The 25,051-nt window shown below is 38.4% G+C and overlaps 1 protein-coding gene across 2 annotated transcripts in view; it reads right to left on the minus strand.

The window, feature by feature from the left end:
* Window positions 1–2,693: 2,693 nt before the first annotated feature.
* The window catches only part of B4GALT4 (beta-1,4-galactosyltransferase 4), a 42,216-nt gene continuing 19,858 nt past the window's right edge, over window positions 2,694–25,051 (minus strand). For both annotated transcript variants that reach the window (XM_069069971.1, XM_069069972.1), the window contains 5 exons: window positions 23,619–23,851; window positions 15,917–16,104; window positions 12,111–12,233; window positions 8,638–8,742; window positions 2,694–6,694 (listed from right to left, as the gene is read on the minus strand). In XM_069069971.1, coding sequence (XP_068926072.1) covers window positions 6,562–6,694; window positions 8,638–8,742; window positions 12,111–12,233; window positions 15,917–16,104; window positions 23,619–23,851 — 782 coding nt within the window. In that variant the 3' untranslated portion in view covers window positions 2,694–6,561. The remainder of the gene's footprint in view (window positions 6,695–8,637; window positions 8,743–12,110; window positions 12,234–15,916; window positions 16,105–23,618; window positions 23,852–25,051) is intronic.

Consider the following 25,051-nt stretch of genomic DNA (forward strand, 5'->3'; position numbering starts at 1 on the left):
TATCAATTATAAAATAATTACTCTTTTTAGCTTTTCCTAAATGGTTTTACTTTTAAAATACATATCATACTCAGATTTAAACCAATCTTTCTTATGAACTACCCAATTATTAATAAAAATCTTAGATCTACATTTTACATATATAAAAAGTAAACACTATAGAGCAGCCAGGTGGCGCAGTAAGAGCGCTGGCCCCAGAGTTGGGAGACCTGGGATTGGCTCCGGCCTCAGATATTTAACACCCACACAAAATAACTGGCCGTGTAACCTTGAGCAAGTTACTTAACCCCAATTGCTTAAAAAAAAAAATTAACACTCTGTCCTTATGGATCCTTTATAATCAGTCTTTGTTATGTACTTTATATTTATATTGGTTCTTGTATGTTGAATTGTCTGTCAAATTCAGAATTTTTTTTAAACAGTCTTGAAAGTCTGAGAGTTTATCAAATGTCCATTTTTTTTCATTAACTTTGCAGAGTATGATATTTTTGGCCAGAATTCCAGTTCTTTTGTTCTTCAATATGTTGTATTCCAAGACTTGTGGTCCTTTAATGTCTCTGCTGCTAGATCTTGTATAATTCTAGTTGTGGCACCATCATATTTAAATTGTTTTAATCTTGATGCTTTTAATATTTTTTTCCTTGAGCTAGGGGTTTCAGAATTTGACTATGATATTCCTATGAGTTTTCCTCATAGGATCTCTTTTAAGTGGTGATAAATGGATTTTTTCTTATTTCTACTCCCCCCCCCCCCTTGTTCTAATGCTTCAGGACAATTTTCTTTATTTCTTGTATTATTGCACCAAAATTCTTTTTTTTGATCACAACTTTCAATTAGTCCAATTATTTTTATATTTTCTATTTTTGATCTATTCTCCAAATCTGTTCTTTTTTTATGTTTCACTTTCTCTATTTTTTTCACTATTCACATTTTGCTTAATCATTTCTTGATCTCATAATTTCACTGGTTTCACTTTGCCCAATTATAATTTTTAAGGTGTCATTTTTTTCCTTAAGATTCTGGATCTCCTCTTCTAGTTGGTTGATTTTCCTTTCAAACCCTTCTTGTTCTTCTTGGATTGTTATTTTCTTTTTTACTTTTTTTTCTCCCTATCATTTTATTTTTAAAGTCTTAATATCTTCTATAAATTCTTTTTGGGCAGGTGACTATTTGACATTACTCTTTGGGAATTTCTTTACTTCAGTATCCTCCTCTGAAGATGAACCTTGGTCATCTCTATTTTATAAATATATTTATATTATAGTTTTCTAAGGTTGCATTGTCTTCCTTGCCTATCCATTTTTTGTGGTAAGCTTAATTATTTGTAATCACCTCTAGCCCTGAGGTATGGGACATAGTGCTTCTTGCCTCAGATCTTCAGTTCTTCACTCTAGCCTGAAACCAAAGCCAAACCTCCAGCCTCCTGTAAGTGCCCACAGCCAGGGGCTTTCTGCCCCACTGCTTCTGCACTCACCTGGCATGTCCTGGTTCCTTCTCTCCCCTGCTGCTCTTCACAGCACAGCAGGGTCTGGTGTTTCTAATCAACAGAGGTTCCTCTTATCTTCCCAGGCTCAAAAGCCCAAAGGCCCTCACCATCCCAAGTGTAAAAGTTCTGGTGGCTGGCCCTGAGGCAGCCTCTCAAACCAACTAACCCCAGGGCTTGCCGCTAGGAGTTAAAATGGAACCTAGACTGAAGGTGTTTACTCTTCACAGGAACCAAACCTCGCCAAGAATAACTGTGATACCCTGTACCCTCCTCACAAGGTAGTATATATCATGGATCAATGACCAACATCTGTCAAGTTTAGAAACAATCTATATGTCTTCAGGATGTTTTATGCTATACAGCTCTAGTTAGTTAACTTACTTTTTCCAGTGTACCTACTTGTATTTTTCTAGTGTCTTAACCCCATGAAATTCATACACCAATATCATGACTTCTATTCCATACATCTGGTCTAATGTCAAGATATGTCAGCATCTCACTGACTCACAACTTATCAGCTGACATGTATTAACACTGTACTGAGTTTTTCAGAGTGACCACTATAGTAGGTTGGATAAAACCACCATGTTGTTTCCAGGCTCAGTAAAATTAACTCATGGCTATACTAAGCTCTTGGGGACAGAGCCTAGAGCTGTGACTTCATTAATAGTCTCCCAGGTGAGGAATCTACCAATGCTGCTATGTCCCACAACACTCCTGAGTGCAGATTAAAATGTAGTTGCCATCAAATTTTCATGTGTTGATAAATATATATATATATATCATGTGTATGTGATTTTCTGAGTCAATATGCAGCCCAAAGGGGTCTGTATGTACACTTGAGTGGCTCCCATTTCTATTCCAGTTTGACACCACTGACCTGGCACACTGAGAGGTAAAATACCTTGTCCAGGGTCATACGGCCAAAATGGATCAGAGGCAGAAGTGGATCACTGATCTTCCTAGCTCCCAGGTCAACTCTCTAACCATTACTCCTTCGGCTACCTCCAAACTCCTGATGTTTTCAAATTTAATTTCCCCAATTTCTAGAGGCTTCATGCTACAAGCTTCTGCCTTTACCTTCACATTTTCCTCCCTGCTCACTTCCTGAGCACAGGGAAGACAGAGGACAGGTAGGTAGCATCCTTTCATTATTTGGTATTGTTCCCTAAAGCCTCCCACCAATCCCAAAAAAAGCACAAAGACATAGGCTCATTATTTAATTTTTCATCATAACCTAAATCAACATCAACACCTCCATTGGGATGCTGCTGCCGCCAGTTACCAGCACTGGCATGGTGTGGAAGCTAAGGTTTCTTGCTTTGTGTGGAATTTTGAAAATCATCATGGGAAGAAGATGGGCAACAGCTTAAACCAAACAGGTGTCTGAGGCAAAAAGCTGATGATGCACTCACTGATGCCTGCAGTACCGGGTGGTATATATTAAAAATCCTTCAGGGAGGATACTATGGCAAAGCCATCTCTGGAGATCCTAGTAGGTTGGTTGTGTGGATATTTTAATGCCTTGTGAAAGTTAAGGGCACCGGAATGTGTCTTAGATAAACTAAAGTGTCCTGCCCCTCCCCACCCCCAAATAGACAATGAACACTTTTTTTTTTTTAGGACAATAGGAAAACTGCCTGGCTAGGGTCCAAGGAAAAAAAAGTAGAGCTAAAAAGGAAGGGAAGAAATCTACACATGTGGTGGAGAATTCACTAGGGACAAGCAAGTGACAGGAATGAAGGGGAGTTCTAGAAATATTGGCTATCATGGTAACATTCCTGCCAAAGTTTCTTCCCGAGATGATTACAGCCAGTCTGGAAGTAGGCCTGGGGCCCTGCAATTTCCCAGACTTTCAGACTCTGGATCCTGGGTTATCTCCACCAAAATCCAAGGGGAAGTGGTGGTGGTTTAATCCACCTGTAACATGGTGCCTCCCATCTGTTTGATGATTGGTGGGAGAGGACGGTAGTCTCTCCCTTTCCATAGGGCTAGTTTCCTGGAGGATGGTTTCAGACCACACTGAGAGCAGGGTTGATGGTTTGGAGGGGACACTAATATTTCTGAGGATCAGTCATACCCCTGATGTCCTTGGCTTCATTGTGATTTAAGTGAATTAATTTATAAGAACTGAATAATATTATGTACATAATTGAATCCCTAGTGCTTTTCAGTAGGACTATTTCAAATAGAATATTTATGCCACATGGAAGGAAGAAATATCCTCCTGTTGCTACTTATTAACTTCCCTCACTAAAAGGATGGTTAACAGAGGAACAGGAAAGTTCATCCAGTGCCATCAGAGATATTTAAAAAGCCAGGCACTGGAAATGCTAGACTTGAAAATGAAAAAGGATACCTATTGCCTCAAAGCATCCAGACAGATCAACCAGATGCTGGCAAAGGGTCATCAGAGAAAAATGCCCAGCAGTGGTGATGAGGTGATGAATCCATAATAGCCAAAGTGAATTTAGGATAGAAGTATAGAGATAGGAAGCTATGAATAGAAGAGAAAGAAGAAAGATGGAAAATAATCTCTCTCAACCCAGGGATTCTGCTATCTGGCTCTCTAAAGCATAAAGCTTGCTAATAGCCCTGGAGATTTTAGCAAGAAAACAGTACATGAGTTTCAGAGAAAGTTTCACCCAAAGAATATATGCATTCAATCAGCAGAATATGATTCTTTAAAAACACCAATGAGATGTACACAGATCAAGTGAGCTACTTCCTTGTCTTCTGTTACTGCAGTGAGATTTCAAAACAGCCCTAGAAGAACCAGAGCCCAAGCTCTGGCAACTCCTGTCAAGCTTCCCACTGTAAAGGCTTTAGAAGAAGGTCTAGCAATGGGGCAGCTAAGTGGCATAGTGAATAGAGAGCATAAGCCCTGGAGTCAGGAGGACCAGAGTTCAAATCTGGCAGCCTCAGACACTTAACACTTACCAGCCATATGACCTTGGGCAAGTCACTTAACCAATTGCCCTGCCTTCCCCCCTCCAAAAAAGAAAAAAAAAAGGTCCAGGAATGAATGAACTTTGTTGTCTACTGGCCAAGGTTAAGCACCAGTTTGGTTTTATGTTTGAGGGGAGGCCTATCACCAGAATGCTAGCTTCTAGGTGATGACTTTTTTTTTTTAATACAGGAAATCACTAAGACCCACACAAAAGTGTGGAAAGGTTATGATCTGCATCAGTGGATAATAACTGATAAAAGCACAGATCTTCTAAAATATTAAAATATTGACTCCAAAAGTCGCTTTGGACATACTTTGTGGTCATAACAAGATTATGTTGATTCAAAAACTACATGTAAAAAAAGTTTTTATTCAAAAATATCTAGAAAAATTAGTAGACAATATGTTATCTCACATTAGTAGTAGATGAAGAACACTCCCAAGCAAGTACTGATGGCTGCTTAATTTAAAGCAAGGTAAGAGCAACCACACCAGCCCCTCTGTTAAGACCAATGGAACAATTCAATTCCTCAACTGACATGGGAAGGTGGAAGTTCCTCCAAGTTCCATGGAACTATCAATAGTCAAAAAGTGGAAGGTAAAGAAAAAGCCAGAAAATTAAAGAGTGAGGATGAGGGACAATTTTTTAAAAATAGATGACTCAATTTAATTCAACTCAAGATGAAAAATGTCACAATCCCTGCCCTTAAGAAGCTTACAATCTAACAGCAGGGACAAGAGATACACAAATGAGGTCGATACAAGGTAGAATTCTAAGAGTTAGAGCTGGAAGGGAACACTGAGATTATTTAGTTGGGCTCCTCTCATTGAAATGAAAAAGGTGTGGTCCAGAAGTTCAGTGACTTGATTAAGGTCATACATCTGGCAAGAACCTGAAACCAAGGTTCTGTGACTCTAAATCTAGAGCTCTTAGAATGGGAAAAGAGCAAAAGAGATGAGGCAAGGTGTTCTAGAAATGGGAGAAATGACTTTAAGGTGGTGGGTAGAGGCAAAATGTTTCTTAGAAGAGGTAGCACCTGAACTAAGCCCTAGATGGAGAAGGATTTCAATAAATGGAGATGTGTATAGGGTCCATGGAGAAGGCCTGGGAAAATGTACAGAGCTAAGCAATTACAGAACAAAATCAGGGAGAAAAAGACCCACAAAATCTAGATCAGGAATAACCAGAAGTCCAGAAACCTGAGCTAATAAACTAAAGGGAAGGGAAAATGATCTGGATGGTAACAAAGTGATATTGGGCAAAGTAGTAGGAAGATTCAGATAAAGTGGTGGTGAAGTCTGGATGAAAAGGAAATAGAAAAGGAAATGAAGAGTTGGTTTAAAAAAAAAGACTTCCTCTTCTAAGAAGGCTTCCCTAACTTTCATCATGTTTGAAGGGCTACCTTATTTGACCTACCCACACCCCAGATAGGCAGAAGAGGAAACTAGTTACATGAGGTAGAAAATATGCACAGAAGAACTGTAGTTCCCAATGCCTCCTCTTCCTCAATCATGCTGTCCTGGATCTTTGCTCAGCTATTCATTTCTATTGCGGTGACACCTGTTACACTTTCCCTCATCTGTATTTTGTTTCTCTCTACTCCTCCACCTGATGCCCTTCCCCTCAGGGGCCTCTGAGTCAGTCAGCCTCATCTAGCGACACTCATCTATCTTTCCAACTTTCTGTTGTTCCCAAGAGCAGCCTTGACCCCTGTGACAATCTGACAATGCTGTTTCCTGCAGTCCACACCTTCGGATCTCCTGAGCTGTCACTTTTCCAACTCTGGACAATTTACTTTCAACAAGTACTCCTGAACAGCTCTCGCTCTGTGCCACAAAGGGCCCTTTTCTTTCTTGCTTAAGCTCATCTATAAGAAAATGTTTCTGTTCCAACAACCTTATTCCCTCCACATCATCAGCAATGCTTCTCACAAAAACAGGAAGGAAAAATTCAAACTAGTCACAGTCGGCAGCCCATTCTTCATCATGTTCACTGCTTGGTTGACAGAGGCAAGAAGGGCTGGGAGGGATGTCTAGTTCAAAATTTCCAGACATTTCGATAACTACTGCAACTGGAGATTCTATCTTACCCCCCCAAAAAAAACCTCAATAGAATAATGCAGGTTTATGAAGTCACATGGAAATCCACTGTGATGTTGATATATAAAGGATTGTGTTTCACAGAATGCAGGTTATAGGAACAAGAATTCAGTCCATCTGTTTGCCAGACTCGTGACACCTGCTTTAAGAGCTTCATCCTGAAGATAAAAAAACAAAGGAAAAAGATAAGGTTATACTTTCATATAGTAACCTTTACTCCTGTCAACATAGTGGGATAGAAAGACAGGAAAGAACTGGGTTCAAGTCCCACCTCGAACACTTATTGGTAGTGTAACCCTGGGCAAGTCATTGAATCCCTTGGTTTTCCAAGTAACTTTCCAAAGCTATAAGTTGAACCAAAGGCAATGGTCAAAGATGGTCTTCTTACTTAGGAGTTCCCTATATAGATGAAACCACAGGCCCAGACCCTACTCCTAATCTCTATCCAGATTACAAAATACATAATGGTCCCGAAATGAAAAATTTAGGCTTCGTCCTCCAGGCCTCATGTGTTCCTCTGGGTCCTCAAGTGCCACTATTCGACTGAATCCAAACTTCACATAACAAATCCCCTTAAGAAAAGAGCTTGCTTTGTAAAACTTGGACTTTGTAAAAAGGCCGCACTCAAGGACCTAGAGGGCTACATGTGGCCTCAAGGCTGGAGGTTTCCCACCACTGGTATAAAACAGTGGTTTTATGATGGTCCTGAAATGAAAAATCCAGGCAATAGTTCATTTCAGAATCTTGGTTTACTGGTATCTCCCAACTCTGAGCACTTTCGCTGGCTGTCCTCCATACCTAGTATGTTCTTCCTCAACATCTCTGCTTCCTGGCTTCATTTAAGTCCCAACTAAAATCCTACCTTCTTCAAAAAAAAAAAAAAAAGCCTTTCCCATCCCAGTCTTTCTTAATATTAGGGCCTTCCCTCTGAGACCACCTCATATTCATCTAGTATAAATCTTGTCAGCCTGTATATAAGTGTTTGCACATTGTCTCCTCCAGAAAAGGACCTGTCTTTTGCCCTTTTTTTGTACTCCCAGATCTTAGTACAAGGCCCGGTACTTAGTAAGTATTTGATAAACTGCTGGGAAAGACATAATTTAGTGGGAAAAGGAAGGGGAGAGGGTGTTCCCTGAGAAGACAGAAGTAGATATCTTTACTGTGATCTTATTAATGGTTAGAAGAGCTGATCTTATCCAAGTACTGGGTCTTTCTCAATGCCTTAGACACAATCCTGATTTAGTGGGTTCGTTGGAACATTCATTTTCTTTCTTTCTTTTTTTGGCTTTTTTTTTTTAGAGGGAAGAAGGCAGGGCAATTGAGGTTAGGTGACTTGTCCAAGGTCACACAGCCAGTACATGTTAAATATCTGAGGCCAGATTTGAACTGGGGTCCTCCAGACTCCAGGGTCCACGGCTCCATTCATGTAATGGAAATGCAAATTTAAAGATCTTCCCTGCCCTTAGGCCCTTTGATAGGCTTAAGAGACTCTGACAACCTTCCTTGAATTGAAAATATACTCTGCCTCCTAATAGGCTGAATGTGGTCACATGGAGCCTGTGGCAGAAGGCTTGGGTTTCAGGAATGCCCATACCTTGATGCTGTGTGATTGAGCAGTGAGTCAAGAGGGTGGTTACATTCTCTGACCCAGGAGAAGGCTATATAATCCCTGATGTGAGGCTTTGCTTTGGGGCTCACTTTGAGAAGTGTTCTGTGATTTGATCAGATGAGACTCTGGGAAGCCATTGTTGAGAGCCCCCCGGCTTTGAAAAACCCAGATGTTGATTTGGTATGGATGTAATGGTTGGACAGTTTGGAAACCTGTCTACTTGATCTGTTTCTCTGTCTTGATAATTCTGTCTGTATACTCTGAAGTTCGGGGTGCTGACCTTTCCCCCCTGAACTAGGTAAACGATATATATATTTGACTGATTAAAGTAAGCTTGTTGACCCATTTTGAGATGCTTTCCTTTAACAAAGCAGATCTAAGAACCTGTGTTGGCAGCCACCCTGGGGACGCTGGGGTGCTTGCTGATACAATTCACTGCACCACCTAGCCACCCCCAGAACATTTCTTTATGACTATAAACCCAGAGCTTACCTTTCTGTGTTCTCCTCATTGCCTTTATCTCTGGTATGGAAGATCATTGTGTATTTGGCTATGGAAGAAGGTGGCCGAGTTATTTTCATCCCTTGTATCTCCACCCTGCAAAAAGAAAGGCACCATGTAACACTAAAGGAACACCAAAGAGGAATTTCACAGAGCTTAATGATGATGAGACAGAAATGGGGCTTGTTGATTTGACCTCTTTGTGACTCAGTTTCCCCAATCTTTAAAATGAAGGCACTATACTCAAGGGCCTCCAAGTTTCCTCCCAGCCCTAAATCTATGATCCTATAGCCTACTAATTACATTTGTCCAAAACCCTCTCCCGAAACTGCAAGGTCTTTGAAAAGTTAAATTAAGATAAAATCTAAGGCCCATGGCTATGTTACTCTATGAGTGGCATCACAGACATCAGTCTTGCCCACAAGTGACAATGCCCGTGTCACATGGGCATTATGTAGCAAAGCTGGGTTCAAATACAGAATTTTCTGACTTCAAATCTAGGGCTTTTCCTTCCTGAAAATTTTGTCTTGTCTCCGGTTCCTTTATGCCAGATTCAACAAGCAAGTCAACAAACATTTTTCAAGTATTTACTAAGTGAAAAGTATGCCACTAAGCACTGGAAAGACAAAAACAAAGGTATTAAGAGCCTAAATTTAGGGCTGGAAGGGACTTGGAGGTCATTGAGTCTAGCCCCTCTATTTCACAGATGACAAAACTGAGGCACAGAAAGGGTAAAGACTGGCCCTGAAACAAAAAGCTACTAAATGCCTGAGGCAGGATTTTAATCAGGTCTTCTTGACTTCAAGTATAGCACTTTATCCACTATACCAAGATGACTCTGCAATAGTCCTTGCTCTTTCTCTCAGGGCAGCCAGGGGTTCTATGGAGAGAACAATGAGCCTATAGTCAGGAACACCAGAGTTCAAATCCAGCTCCAGCTTTCATCTGTAAAGATGTAAAGAACAGCACCTACCTCCCAGGGTTGTTGTGAGGATAAAGTAAGATAATTATGAAGCATTTAGCATAGTGCCTGGCATATAATAAGCACAATATAAATATTAGCTATTGTCATTATTACTATCTATTTTTTAAAAATTTTTTCCTTTTTTTATGAACTTGAAAAATAATAACAATGAATATTTCCCTAAGCAAATAGAAGGTTGCATATATTTGCATATATCCCTTTTTGGACTTTCTTCTGCTCTCCTCCCTTTATTTTTTAATGATTTGTTGATTTTCTTTTCTTTTTTTTACTCTCACTGTTACTATATCCCAACTTTCCCTCCTCCCTGATTCTACTTTGTATCACATTTATTTAAAAATGTTTTTCTGAAGTTATCATTTCTTATAGCATGATAATATTCCATTATAATCAGATACAATAACTTGTTCAGAAAAACCTGGAAAGATTTAAATGAACTGATGCAAAGTGAAGTGAGCAGAACCAGGAGAACACCACACAATAACAGCAACATTGTACAACAATCAATTGTGAATGACTTAACTATTCTCAGCAATACAATGATCTAAGATAATTCCAAAGGACCCATGATGAAAAATGCTATCTACTTCCAGAAAAAGAACTGATAACAGTCTGAATGTAGATCAAAGCATACTATTTTTCCACTTTATTTTTTTCATGGTTTGTTTTTGTGGGATTTTTTTGGTCTATGTTTTCTTTCATAACATGATTCATATGAAAATGTTTTATATGATCGCACATGTACAGCCTACATCTCAGGGAGTGGAAAGGTGAGAAGGAGAAAGAAGAGCGGGAGAATTTGGAACTCAATTTTTAAAAAAACAAATGTTAAAAATTGCTTTTACCCATAATTGGAGGAAAAAAATAAAATATTATTTAAAAATTAAAATATGTTGTATAACCCCCAGTAAATGTTAAAAATTGTTTTTACATGTAATTGGGGGAAAATAAAACATTATTTAAAAAATTAAAATTAAAATGTTGTATAACCCCCAATAAATTTTAATTCCCTTGATGGTGGGGACTGTGTTGATAGAATCATAGATTTAGAGCTGGAAGGGACCTTAGAGGCCACTGAGTCTAGCCCTCTCATTTTACAGATGAAGAAACTGAGGCCTAAAAAAGTTAAGTGAGTTGTCTAGAATCACACAGCTAGTAAATATCTAAAGCAGGATTTGAACCCAGGTCTTTGTGACCCAAAGTCCAGTATCCTATCCACTATACCATGATAATTCTATATTCTTTCCCCTTTGAATTCCCAGCCCCTAGCACACTGCCTTAATTTGGCTGAGATGAACTGAATTGGTGAAGAGAATCACTAAAGGATCTTGCATGCAAGAGCTGAAGATAACATTTCCCTATTTTAATCTGACATCCCTGAGCCACTACACATCAGTATCCAAAGTCTTTTGCGGCAGCCCGTGTCATAGAGCTGAGAATGGAATTCTCTTCCCCAACTAGTTTCAAGCCCTGTAGGAAAGGTCTTCTCTAGGCACTAAATGGGCATTCCTCATTCAGGCACTGATTTTGTAGACTTAACCCTGAATAGGGTACAGGTAGGTTACCCCTAAACAGATATCTGCATGCCTTAGCAGACCACAGGGTAATTCTCAATCAACGGGAAGCTGCAAGCTTTATAAAATTGAAAAAACTTTAAAGGCTCAGGCACAATCATTGAACAAGACAATGGCTACCCCGTAATTCTAGAGAACCAATGATGAAGAACCCTACCCACCTCCTGACAAAGAGGTAATGGGTTCAATATGAAGAATGAGATATACATTTTTAGACATGGTCAATTCAGGAATTAATTTCGCCCTACTATGTGTATTTGTTACAAAGGTTTTGTTTTATTTTTATTTTTCTTTTTAAATGGGGGAGGGGGAAGCACTGGTGAAGAAAGGGAAGGAGAAAGAAATTTTTTTAATTGGAAAAATGTAATTTTTTTTTAATGAAGCCATTGGTGTTAGGTATAGACTTAGAGAGCACAAACCAAGGGTATTTGCAGTTTGTTCCCACTTTATAATGAAACTTGTGAGCATAAATGGAACCCACTCTTTCATTTCTTCCCATATAGCCAGGTCCTCATTAAGGTAAATAATAAATCCCCTGACATAGCCACATCTTTCAAATTTGTTCATTTTGATTACACTAGAACCAATTACCACATTTTATACAATTATAACTTCATATTTATTTTGTTTTGTTTTTGGAGGCAATTGAGGTTGTGAGTTGCCCAGGATCACACAGCTAGTAAGTATCTGAGGCTGGATTTGAACTCAGGTCCAGAGCTAATGCTCTATCTACTGCACTACCTAGCTGCCACTCTGACCCCACCCCCATAGTATGGATTTGAAATATATAAGACTACTTTAGGGATTCATTATCTGCACTAATTGGAACCCAACTGTAATATGGTATCTATGCTAACATAGGCATCCCTACACTAGGCCCCAAAGAGGGCTGTTCTCCGTTAATTCACCTGATTCTGAGGTCATCATCTTCTGCACCCCAGCCCCAGTAGTTGTTGGAGAATCCATTCACCTTGGAAAACTGGTCTTTTGTTAGAGCAGAAACACCTCCAAAATACCCCTGATAACGCAATCTGTAGATTACAAAAAGTACAGGGAAAAAAGAGTGAGTACAAAGCAAACTTATGCCCAATAAACACCACCTATATTCTGTGCTTTGCTTACTAACATCCTGTGAATGTTTTCATGTTAAACTGACAGCTATCTGCCAATTTTCTTAGTCTCATCCCACCCCTAACTTTCTTTACTTACCTTTTTTATCTATTCTCTCCCTCATTCACCAAAAACAAGGTGCCATCATACCTATTCATTTCCTCTTCTGCATGCTTGCATATGTATGTATGAATGAATGAATGTGTGGATGTCTAGGTATCTGTATATCTATTTGTATCAGATTATTATGCTCAGTTGCCCCTTAGGAACTACTGTTCTCACACATAAATTAATAAATGCAAACGAAACAGACAAAGGGAGCATACTTCCATGAAAATCCAACCCCACCTCACCACTAATCAGTACAGGTCTGATGACACCCTTAGACGACATCTTTGAACTTTTACTGCATTAAAAATTAAAAGACGAAATGCAATGACCATCCATGATTCCAAAGGAATGATACTAAGGCATGCTACCAAGATGCAGAATGAAACTTGTTTTTTGGGCATGACCAATGTGAGAACTTATTTTGTTTGACTATGCATATTTTTAAAGAGTATTTCATTTTTATTCCTCCCCACCCTGACCCATGGGCAGGAGACAGGAGGATGGGGAAGCAGAGGAGTAGGAAGGAGGCACAGAGATATGGTAAAAAGTTAAAAAAAAATAAATGAGAGTTAATTTTTTAAAAAGTTTTTTAAACTACCCTGATCCTAGCCAAAAATATGAATTCCTTTTTCTTCCCCTTACCATCACCCACCCACCTACCCAATATGAAAGCTGAATATCCCCTCAGGGGCATACCTGGTCCAGACTTCTCATCCCTAAGGGGTTTTGATGCCTTGTAAAACCATTGCAGGCTGGAAGAGTGAGAACCAAGAGTCCAACTATGCCAGGGTAGGGCCTAGCAATCCACTACTCTAGGTATTGGCTCTGTACAAGGTGATGGATGCTGGTCACCCTATGGAGGATAACCAATAATAGTCAATCCATCACTTCTCTAAGTACATATCTGTGTTTCAGCTGCTTGTGAGGATATGTGTGTGGGAGTGAGTGTATTTCTATGTGTATAAAGTAGATGGGCATCAGCAGGAGACAACAAACATTTAGTTGAACATATGACTGAAATGCAGCTGTTGGAGGGATTTCACATCTGCAAAATCAGGAGGCATCTGTATGCAGGATGTCTGACGAATGCTATGCCTTAGGAGATCAGATGACTAGGGGCCAAGACACTGACAAGAGACATCAAAGCCAGACTGCTCAGGACAAGGAAGAGACCTGTAGTTTTCTTTCTGGGGTGAAAGCTTAGCAGAGCCAAGTTGTGAATATACTTCCAGGGAAGTCAGCACAGGGTTGGTGGGGAAAGGAAAACCCATGGTCACCATTTTCCTCAGTTTTTTGGATAGTACACGTCTGACTCAAGGTTGGCAGAGACAGCTATACCCTCAGACTGGAAGCCACCAGGGAAGCCTCCAATTTACCTAGCACTTCCCACAGTATACTTAAAAAACCAGATGTAGAGCTGGAAAGGATCTTAGCAGTCTTACAGTCAAAATCCTTTTATTTTACATATGAGGAAACTGAGGTCCGGGGAGGTTAAGGGAACTTGTTCAAGATCCCACAGGACATCAGAGGCAGGATTTGAACTGCCTCCCTAATTTATCTTATCTTGTCTTATTACAGGATTTTAGATTTAGAGCTAGAAGAAAACTTGAAAGGTCACCGAGTCCAACCCCCTCATTTTACAGATAAAGAAACAGAGACCTAGAAAGTTTAAGGTACTTGACTATGGTAACAGAGCTACTAAGTGTGTTGGAGGCAGGATCTGAACCCAGGTTCTCCTGACTGCATGTCCAGCATATACCATACTGGCTCGCTTTGGGACTTAGGCTGAGTGTCCCAAGTGCTTATCCAGTTGGGAAGCAGTTTCCTCTTTGATTCTTCTTTTTTTGGGGGGAGGGGGAAAGTAAGTGACTTGCCCAGGGTCATACTGCTAGAAAGAGTCTGAGGTTGGATTTAAACTCAGGTCCTCCTGACTCCAAGTTCAGTGCTCTATCCACTCACTGCACCACCTAGTTGCACACCCCATTCTCTGCCACCCCCCTTAATTCTCAACAAGATTCTCAAGATGCATCATTGATAGCCCCAAGAATTATTCCAAAAGATGTGTGACAAGGGTTGGCTAGGTGGCACAGTGAATAGAGCACCAGCCCTGGAGTCAGGAGGACCTGAGTTCAAATCTAGCCTCAGACACTTGACACACTTACTAGCTGTGTAACCTTGGGCAAGTCACTTAACCTCAATTGCCTTGCCTTCCCCCTTCAAAAAAACAACAGCAAAACAAAGATCTGTGACAAGGAAAGGCCACCAGAGAGCAGGCCTAAAGATTGGCCCTGCTTTCCAAGGTCTTTAATCATCTGGTTCTTCCCTGTACCCTGAAGACTGATCACAAGCATGCCCAGAGGAGAAAAGGAGGGCGATATTCAGTGTAGTGTTTTGTTCTCTTGGTTTATATTTCCTCAGGTTTTGGGGGGAGGCAATTGGCGTTAAATGACTTGCCTAGGCTTACACAGTAAGTGTTTGAGGAAGACTTTGAACTCAGGCCTTCCTGACTCCAAGGCTGCTGCTCTATCCTCTGTACAACCCAGCTGCCCAGCATAATGTTTTGCTGTATTGTGGACCTCTGGCAGTCTGGTGATAAACTGTGGACCTCTTCTCAGAATAAGATTTTTAATAATTGAAAGAAACACAAATTTCAGTTAGAGCATAGTAAAATAAAGAAGTAATTTGTTTGTTTTTCCCATCCAACTTCACAAACCCTATGATATCCAACTAAGACCCCATGGACTCCAGGTTAAGAACTTCTGATAAAACGTTAGCTGCAAACATTATAATTCAATTAAATTTAATCATCTTTATTTTTTTGCTTTTTGGAGGGGGAAGGCAGGGCAATTGGTGTTAAGTGACTTGCCCAAGGTTGCATGGCTAGCTTTGTGTTAAGTGTCTGAGGTGGAATTTGAACTCAGGTCCTCCTGACTCCAGGGCCGGTGCTCTATTCACTACACCACCTAGGTGCCCCAATTTAACCAACTTAAAAAAAAACTATTATGCAAATAGTGCCATGTTTTGACAGTCTTCTATTTGCCTGTTACTTGAATTAACCAATCTCTCTGGTCCGTCCAGTTTTTCCTATGTCCTCGCCTTTTCCATTTCCAAACCCCCTTGCTGTTAAATGTTGTAAGACATCGATATAACCAACAATGGGATTCAATCAGGAGTCACTGGGCACCACCCACCAGAAGGTTAGTCTTTCTAGTTTCCAGAAGGCAGTATGGTCCAAATATTACCCCAAAAGACCTTGGTCAGTCAGTGTGTGCTAAGTGCTAGGAATACAAAGAAAGTCCCACTCTCGAGGAGCTCAGAGTCTAAAGGGAGAGACCATATGAAAACAACTACGTTCACACAAGATACAAACAGGACAAATTAGAGACAATCCACAGAGGGAAGACATTAGCACTAAAGGGCATCTAAAGAGGACTAGAGAGGTCAATAATAAGGTAATAAAAATGAATGGCTGACACAACCCTACTTCTCCTACCTGTAGCCAGTGTTGTTTCTGCCAACCACCAGGTGTTTTGGATGAACATCACATATGTAGAGGTTAAGGTCATTCTCTGGTACCAGATCCACATCATGGAATATGAAACAATCCCAATTTTCTTCCTTAAGGGATTCTAGGTAGCCAACATTCAGGAGTCTGGCTCTGTTAAATTTCTCATTTCCAGCCTAGAGGTAATAAAAGGAATGGGGTGGTGGTAATTACCAGATTTTCAACTGAGTTACTATTTTGTACCATCCTTCCTAAATCATAATATTTACTTAATAGCAATAATGCTTAGTGAAATTTAAAGATCAAGGTTAAGGAAAGTAGGAAGGGAAGGGGATAAGAATGTGGGGGGTGCTCATAAAAGGGAGAAGGGGTAGTCAGAAGCAAAACACTTTTGAGGAGGAACAGAGTGAAAGGAGAGAGAAAATAGAATAAATGCAGGGGCAGGAAATAGGAGGGAGGAAAATAAGTGAGCAATCATAACTGAAAAATGTTTGAAGCAAGTTTCTCTGATAAACACCTCATCTCTCAAATATATAGAGAAATGGGTCTGCTTTATAAAAATAAAGATCATTCCTCAATTGATAAATGATCAAAAAATACGAACAGTCAAAGCTATCTACAGCCACAGGGGAAAAAAGTTAAATCACTATTTATTGAAGAAATGCAAATTGAAACAATTCTGATGTAGTACCTCACACCTATTAGATTGGCTAATAGAAAAGAAAAGGAAAATAAATGTTGAAGGGATGTGGGAAAATTGAGACACTAAAGCACTGTTGGTGGAATTGTAAACTGATTCAACCATTATGTAGAACAATTTGGAACTATGCTCAAATATTGATAGCAGCTCTTTTCTAGTAGCAAAGAATTGGAAATTGAGGGAATATCCATCAATTGGGGAATGACTGAACAATTTATGAAATATAATTATGGTGGAATACTATTGTGCTGTAAGAAACAATGAGCTAGAAGCTCAGAGAAAAACCTGGAAAGACTTACATGAACTGATGCAAAATGAAATGAGTTGAACCAGGAGAACATTGTATCCAGTAACAGCAATATTATAAGGTGATCAGCTGTGAATGGCTTGGCTATTCTCAGCAATACAATGATCCGAGACAACTCTGAAAGACTGAAGGTGAAAAATGCTATCCATTCCCCAGAGAAAGAACCGATATAGAGTCTGAATACAGATCGAACCATACTTTTTTAGCTTTCTTTTTCTTGGGTTTTTATTTTGATCTGTGTCTTCTTTTACAACATGACTAATATGGAATAATGTTTTGCATGACTACAAATGTATAACTCATATCAAATTGTTTGCCTTCTCAATGAGGGTGGTAGGGAGGGAGGGAAAGAATTTGGAACTCAATTTTTAAAATGAATGTTGAAGTACATTTACATGTGCTTGGTGAAAAAGGAAATACTAACTAAAATGGGAGAAAGAAAGCAAGATTAAAAAAATTATACATCTTGAACATGACAAATATAAACACCATTACATGACAGGTATACTTTGTATTTCATTTTAGATCTAAATATTCACTAGATAGCTGATTATAACAAAAATCTGGGCACTGCCTACCTTAAACCACTTTGGGTGCCTAAAAGCAAAGCTGATCATTATAAAGTAAATTGTATTTTTTACAGCATCAAGGTCACATTTAAAGGTTATAGACCTTATCAAGAAATCAAAATCAAAGAACTAGATGACCGCTAAGGGTTCTTTTATCTCTGAATCTATAATTCTAAAGTTAGCCTAACTGTGAGCAACAATGTCTAAAAATCTAAGTTACAACAATAATAAACCTGCTATAGTCATAAAAGAAAAAGTTATGTCCCAAGATCTATAAATGCATGTCACAATTAATTTAAACAAAGGGTATCAATGGAACACACAAAATACAACTTTGGGATTTTCAGCAAGAGAGAAGAATGAGAAGTCATGAGCAAGTCACATGTCTTATAATGCCTTCCCAAAAAGGACACAGAAAACAGAATATCTTGATGACCGGTCAGGACTACAGAGAATTAGTGATGAAGAACGCTGCCCACCTCCTAACAAAGAGGGGATGAAATAAACATGTAGAATGAAGCACACATTACTCATTACTGCATGTTGCCAACATGGGAATCTGTTTTGCTTATCTAGGTATATTTGTTATAAGAACTGTGTTTTTCTTTTCTTTTTTCCCAGTGGGAAGAAAATAAGTGGGGAGAGAAAATAAATGATTATTAATTGAAAAAAACTAAATCTATCTTTGTTACAGTTTAAGAGAAAGAGGGAAAAGCATAAGAATAAATGTATATCAAAGCAGTATTAAAACAGAGGAGCATAAGAAATGATACAAGAAATATTAGAAAAAACACTCAATAGGTAACACTCAAGGAATCCGAGGGAAAATTAAAATGGGGGTTGGGATAAGAGAACAAGTTTAAAAAAAAAAAGAAATGAATGTAACTATGAAATCCCAGGAGAAAACAAAAGAAAAAAATTCAGTTAAGGAGGTCTTGGAAGGAGATGGTGGCAAAGCTCATTAAAATACATAACAGCATAGAATGTTTCATAAATATAGAAAGACAGCTGAAAGCTGGATCAATAAAGGAGCAGTGCAAACACAGAAAAACAAGCTCAGAAAATAACTCAATCTGAAAAATATTGGGGTGGCTAGGTGGCACAGTAAACAAAGCACTGGCCCTGGAGTCAGGAAGACCTGAGTTCAAATCCAGCCTCAGACACTTAACACTTAACTAGCTGTGTGACCTTGGGCAAGTCACTTAACCCCAATTGCCCTCCAAAAAAAAAAAAAAGGCAAAAAAAAATCTGAGAAATATCTGGAAGTAATATAGGTGCAAGTTAGGAGCTATCCTATGGTATCCCCACTGATTTCACCAACATAGGGAAGTAGGTGGTGTGGTATCTAGAGTGCTGGGCCTGGAGTCAAGAAGAAATTGGATTACATCCAGACTTAAACACTTAGTAACTGTGTGACCCTGGGCAAGTCATTTAACCTCTGTTTGCCTCAGTTTTCTCTTATGTAAAGTGATAATAATCATACCTACTTCCCAGACTTGTGAGGTTTATAAAGCACTTAGGCCTTAGCCTAAAAGTGCCAGGGTCTCCCATTGCATCCTGGGCCATCTCTAGTCATCCTGATGAATATCTGGCCACTGGACTCAGATGGCTCTAGAGAAGAAAGGCTTATACAACCCTCCCTCACTCAAGTCAAAGTCAACTGCAAGCCATGTCATCATTTCCCTGATGTTATGGTCCTCCTTGAAAATGAAGGACAAACACAACCTATGAGTAGTCCAAGCTACCTGAATGGGGACCCAGCCAGTTGAGTAACTCAGCTTGTCTTCTCCCTCTCCTCTTCAAAGGAAGATAAATTGGACCACAATACCCAAGCACCACTTAATGGTTCAATTTTGGGCCCTCCTGCTTCAGAGTGAATATCAATAATAACTGTTTCTCTTTTGAGGAGCAACTGTGAGGGTTTTCCCCTCCCAATTTGATTTTTTTTTTTAATTATTATTAAAGGGGCCATCCCTTAACTCACTTCTTAAAGGGGCCTATTCAGTGAATGGGTGTTGCCTCACTCAAAGTGAGAACCTGAAAAGGGCCCCCCCCCCCCCATGCCATGGTCCTCTTTGGGGAAAAAAAAATGAAGGACAAAAACAACAAGCACTGGGACTGGTACTTAGTAAGTCCTTCCTTCTTTCTTCCCTCCCTTGCTGTCTCCCTCCTTTCCTTCCCAGGGAAAACTCCCTCTAACAATGCAGATCCAAAAATAAAGGGGAATTATGAATAAAATTGATGGAGAAGAATGCCAGATTTCAAGTGTGTTTTAAAGGAGCCCTCATCCAGCAGCAGATGGTTTTGATAAAAAAGAAAAAAAGCTCAGAGAACAAAATGAGAGAATACAGAAATAAAACCAAACATTTATAGGTTAGTGTTTGATAAACTCAAAGATTACAAAATGCTGTAGAAAGGAATCATTAAAAATTGTTGGGAAAATGGATATTAGTATCATGGAAAAATTTATTTTAGATACATTCCTTATAACATATGTAACAATAAATTTCAACCAGAACAAAGATCCAAACATTCCAAAGATTTAATTGGAAGGAAGAAAAATTGTGACCCTATTGAAAAAATGGAAGGAATTACTTAAGATAAAATAGATGGACTTGATTGTATGCTCTCCAACATGTAATCATTGAAAAGGATTAATAGGGAATTTTTGAAGGATATATAAATTGCTAACGATTCCCTGAAAATCATTCAAGTATTTTAAATAAATCATAAAAATACAAATTTAAACAACTTTGGAATTCTGCCCTACATCTATCAAATCATCTAAAAATAATTTTAAACTGTGTTATTGGATATTGAAGGGACTTTTAGGCAACAGGCATTTATTATATAGTGTTGCAATTGTAATTGAGCTATCTTTCTGTAGAACAATCTAATAAGAGGCAAAAAAAAATAAAGTTAGTCATATCATTATGATTCTAGGACTCTATCCTCAAGACATTATTAAATAGAAAAAAAGATCTTTGCAGAAAAATATTCCTGGACATTTCACTTGTAATTAAGGAAAAAACTGGAAGCAACCTTTATGTTTGTGAATAGCCAAATAAATTGTGATATAGCAACATAGTGGAATATTATTACATAAATGGCAAATAAGAATACCAAGAAATGAGAAAAATTTATAAAAAGCATTGCAAAGCAAAGAAAGCAGCATTAGAAAGGTCTACAAATATGCCAAAGTAAAAAAGGATCAAAAGGAGACAAGAGGATATGAGTTATTGTTACTATTTTGCTAAAGCTATTTATCTTTCTTCCCCTAGCCTTCATTTCATGGTGGTCTTGTACTAGATATTCAAGACATTGGACATTCTCTTTCACATCTCATCCTTTCTCCTTGATTGTCTTCTTCTTCTGGAAGGCAGGGCAATTGGGGTTAAGTAACTTGCCCAAGGTCACACAGCTAGCAAATGTGTCAAGTCCAGATTAGAACTCAGGTACTTGTGATTCCAGGGCCGGTGCTCTATTCACTGCACCACCTAGCCACCCCAGATTGTGTTTTCTTGAAGCAAATTCACTACCTGGGTATAAATAGTTCTCCTTTAACTGGTGTTGGACTTTTGTTTTTGTCCTCCATTGGAATTAGGGCCTCCTTCTACCGGGGAGCTGTGTGGTTGGGGGACCACAGGGCTTAGCCTGCTGTGTAACCCCTTTCTAAGCCTAGCTTTTCCTTGTTGATTCCATAAGAATCCCACTAGCCTCGATTCCTTTTCCTTTTTGAAATGCATCAAACTTACAGCTTGCTGGCAATGTTGGAATAACAGATATATTCTTGGACCAGTAAATACTTTTTGCCTTTCTCTGTCCCAGTTGCTTGCTCTGCCTTTTTACTATGTGTTTGTTGGGATTATGTTTATAATTTAAAAAAAAAAAAAGAAACTAAACTAAAACACAATACATTGCTATTCTGTATCATCTTGTCTATAACTAGTATCTTAGTTATTACAACTACTAAAGTATTAATTTTGCTTGGCTTCTTAGGTTTTTAATTACTTTTCTGGAATGATTTTTTTTAAGTTTTTCAGGACAAAGACAAGCATGATAGCATTTAAAATAACATGCTGGATTTACTACACATTTTTTTTTATGGCAAGTGGACACTAATACATTGTTGACAGAACTATGAATTGGTTCAACCATCCTGGAGAACAATTTGGAACTTTAGCCAAAGGATTTTAAAACCATGCATACTCCTTGAGTCAGCAATACCTCTATTAGGTCTGTATCTCAAAGAGATCAAAGAAAAGGCAAAAGAACCTATATGTACAAAGATATTCATACTAGTTCTTTTTGTGGTGGCAAAGAATTGGAAATTAAGAGTATGCCCATCAACTGGGAAATGACTGAACCAGTTATAGTATATGATTGTGATGGAATACTATTATGCTATAAGAAATTATGAGGGGGATAGTTTCAGAAAAACCTGGGAAAGACACATGTGAACTGATACAAAGGGAAGTGAGCAGAAACAGGAGAATATTGTACACAGTAATAGAAACACTGTAACAATAATCAACTGTGAAAGACCTGGCTACTCTCCAAAGGATGCATGATGAAAAATGCTATCCACCTCCAGATAAAGAATTGACAAACTCTGGGTGCAGGCTGAAGCATACTTTTTTTCACCTTATTTTTCTTGCTTTTTTTTTTTTTTAAACATGTCTAATATGGAAATGTTTTGCATGACTTCACATTATAATGAGTGCCATTTTGCTTGCCTTCTCCAGTTGTGGAAGAGGGGCTGGAGAGAAAAAATTTGGAATTCAAAATAATTTTTTTTTTTTCAAAAAAGGCAAGCTCTGTGTAACAGACTGATGGATTTATATGTAATCATCTTTTCCTGTTCTACAGTGCATATAGAGATGCTAATTTTTTTCCTCTGGGTGTTTAAATGAAGAATAATTATTTTTTAAAGTTTTATTTAAGAGATTTATTATTATTATATTATTGATAATTATTAATAACAAATTATTATTAAAGAGAAGTTATAATTGATGAGCTTTCCTTAAAGGAATAGATTTCTTTACTGTAAGGACCTTAGAGATCATGTAATCTAATCTCTTCCTTTCTCAAACAATGAAAGGTCACATAGCTAGTAAGTATATATATCACATGATTAATTTTTTAAATTATTATTATACATAGTATTTCTCTCTTAATCTCCTCCACCCCCACTTTTTGTTAGTAATATATAAAAATACATAAAATTTTGTGACTTTTTTTATACCTTACATTAATATAAGTCTTGGTATACAAATTCATTATACTGTGCTTTTTCAAGAAGAGTGTGAAGTCTTTAACAACTAAATGATACTATGGTGAACCAACAAAATTAAATGTGTAGTGACTGATGGCAATGAAAAGTCAACAGAAGATCTATTTTAATTAATTACTGAAAGGCAAAATGCAAAATGGTGAGGACCTCTTGTACTAGTACTAGTACATGATTCCATCAAATAATTGCTTCTTTCTAGTCCTTCCTCATATAATAATCACTCTTGATTATAAAAAAAATCTGCTTATGTGGTATGCAATAAATATTCTGAGGAATATTAGGGAAAGAATTTAGTCAAACTTTTAGCTTTAACTTTGTTTGGTAGGCAAAAAGGAATCACTGAAGTTTTTGTGCACAGGAATGGCATGACCAGATCTTTCTTGTAACCATATGAAGGATGGATTGCATGATGCTGATACAGGAAGTGGAAAGACCAGATCTTTCTTGTAACCATATGAAGGATGGGTTGGATGATGCTGATAAAGAAAGTGGAAAGACCAATTAGGAGACTGCAATACTTTAGGAAGGTAATTAATGAGAGCACTCCTACCACTAAAAAGCAAAAAATAGCTTTCCTCAGCAAGCTCATTTAAGAGGAAATAAAATTTACCTAAGTTCGGTCAAATGGGATCCACATGCCATGAGACAAAAATTTTCTTTTCCCTCTTTCAGGGATTAAAAAAAAATAGCAATTTTACCCAAGAAAGGTTGAGTGATAGCAATTTTACCCAAGAAAAATTAGAGAGATGACCATGTAGTCAAGTAGAATCTTAAAAAGTAGATTTTTAGGATCAAGGAGATCAATTCCAGTAACCGCTTACCTGATGAATGACATAGATGCCATAATCCAATTGCTGCCTCTGCAAGAATGGATGGAGATGTTTCAGCAGGTACAATAAGTGCTTCTCTCTATTCCGGTGTGGAATTAGGATGGCAACCCGTTGTAAAGCCTTACAGTCTTCTGGGTGGTAATGGCCTTCCTGAACTTTAGGATTCTCTCTCTGTACTTCTCCCCATGTGAGATCTGACTTGAAAATAAGTTTGTTGGTTCCTCCTAAATAACATACACAAGTATCAAGTCTAGTTTCCAAGCTACCAATGTGCCCTAGAGATGAAATTCTCACATCCAAAAATGGGAACACTAGGAAAAAACCCCCAATTTTTGCTTCTCTTATTGGGAAAGAAAACTAGAAGAGAGAATAAGACTTCTTTCTATCCTCCAACTTTACAATCCTCTAATAGTTTTAATTTAAGCTCGATTAAAACATGATGATATCATTATGGAATAGGATTTAAAAATTCTAATTAGACCCAGAATTACTACCTCTAAGTCTACATCTCAAAGAGATCAAAGAAAGAGGAAACAGACCCCTCTATTGGGAAATAGTTAAACAAATTACGGGATATGAATGTAATGTATATTATTGTACCATAAGAAATGATGAAATGTACAGTTTCAGATAAAAGTGGGAAGACCTCTATGAACCAAAGCAGTGAAGTGAACAGAACCAGAACAATTTAGACAATAACAACATTATGAGGAAAAATAACTTGAAAGTCTTGAGAAGCTGATCAATGCCATGACAAACTATGGTTCCAGAGGAATAATTTATATAGTAAGCTCTGAAGGATTTATGAACTCTAATAAAGATAAGAACCAACCACAATTCTAGAGGACCTTTCATGAAGCATGACAATCACCTTCTGACACAGCAGTGAGAACATCAAAATAAATAATGAGACATTCACTAAAACCTCCTTGGGGAAGGGACTTGAACAATGGATCCTACAGTTAGAAACATAGTAAAAAGGCAGAGCAAGCAACTGGGACAGAGAAAGGCAGTACAAGAATATATCTGTTATTCCAACTCTGCCAGCAAGCTGTAAGTTTGATGCATTTCAAAAAGGAAAAGGAATCGAGGCTAGTGGGATTCTTATGGAATCAACAAGGAAAAGCTAGGCTTAGAAAGGGGTTACACAGCAGGCTAAGCCCTGTGGTCCCCCAACCACACAGCTCCCCGGTAGAAGGAGGCCCTAATTCCAATGGAGGACAAAAACAAAAGTCCAACACCAGTTAAAGGAGAACTATTTATACCCAGGTAGTGAATTTGCTTCAAGAAAACACAATCATGGGGTGGCTAGGTGGTGCAGTGAATAGAGCACCGGCCCTGGAATCACAAGTACCTGAGTTCTAATCTGGACTTGACACACTTACTAGCTGTGTAACCTTGGGCAAGTTACTTAACCCCAACTG

The sequence above is a fragment of the Petaurus breviceps genome, unplaced genomic scaffold (genome assembly GCF_028583685.1).
Source record: "Petaurus breviceps papuanus isolate PSGF00001 unplaced genomic scaffold, PetGlider_PUasm1.0 90792, whole genome shotgun sequence".
Lineage (NCBI taxonomy): Eukaryota > Metazoa > Chordata > Mammalia > Diprotodontia > Petauridae > Petaurus > Petaurus breviceps.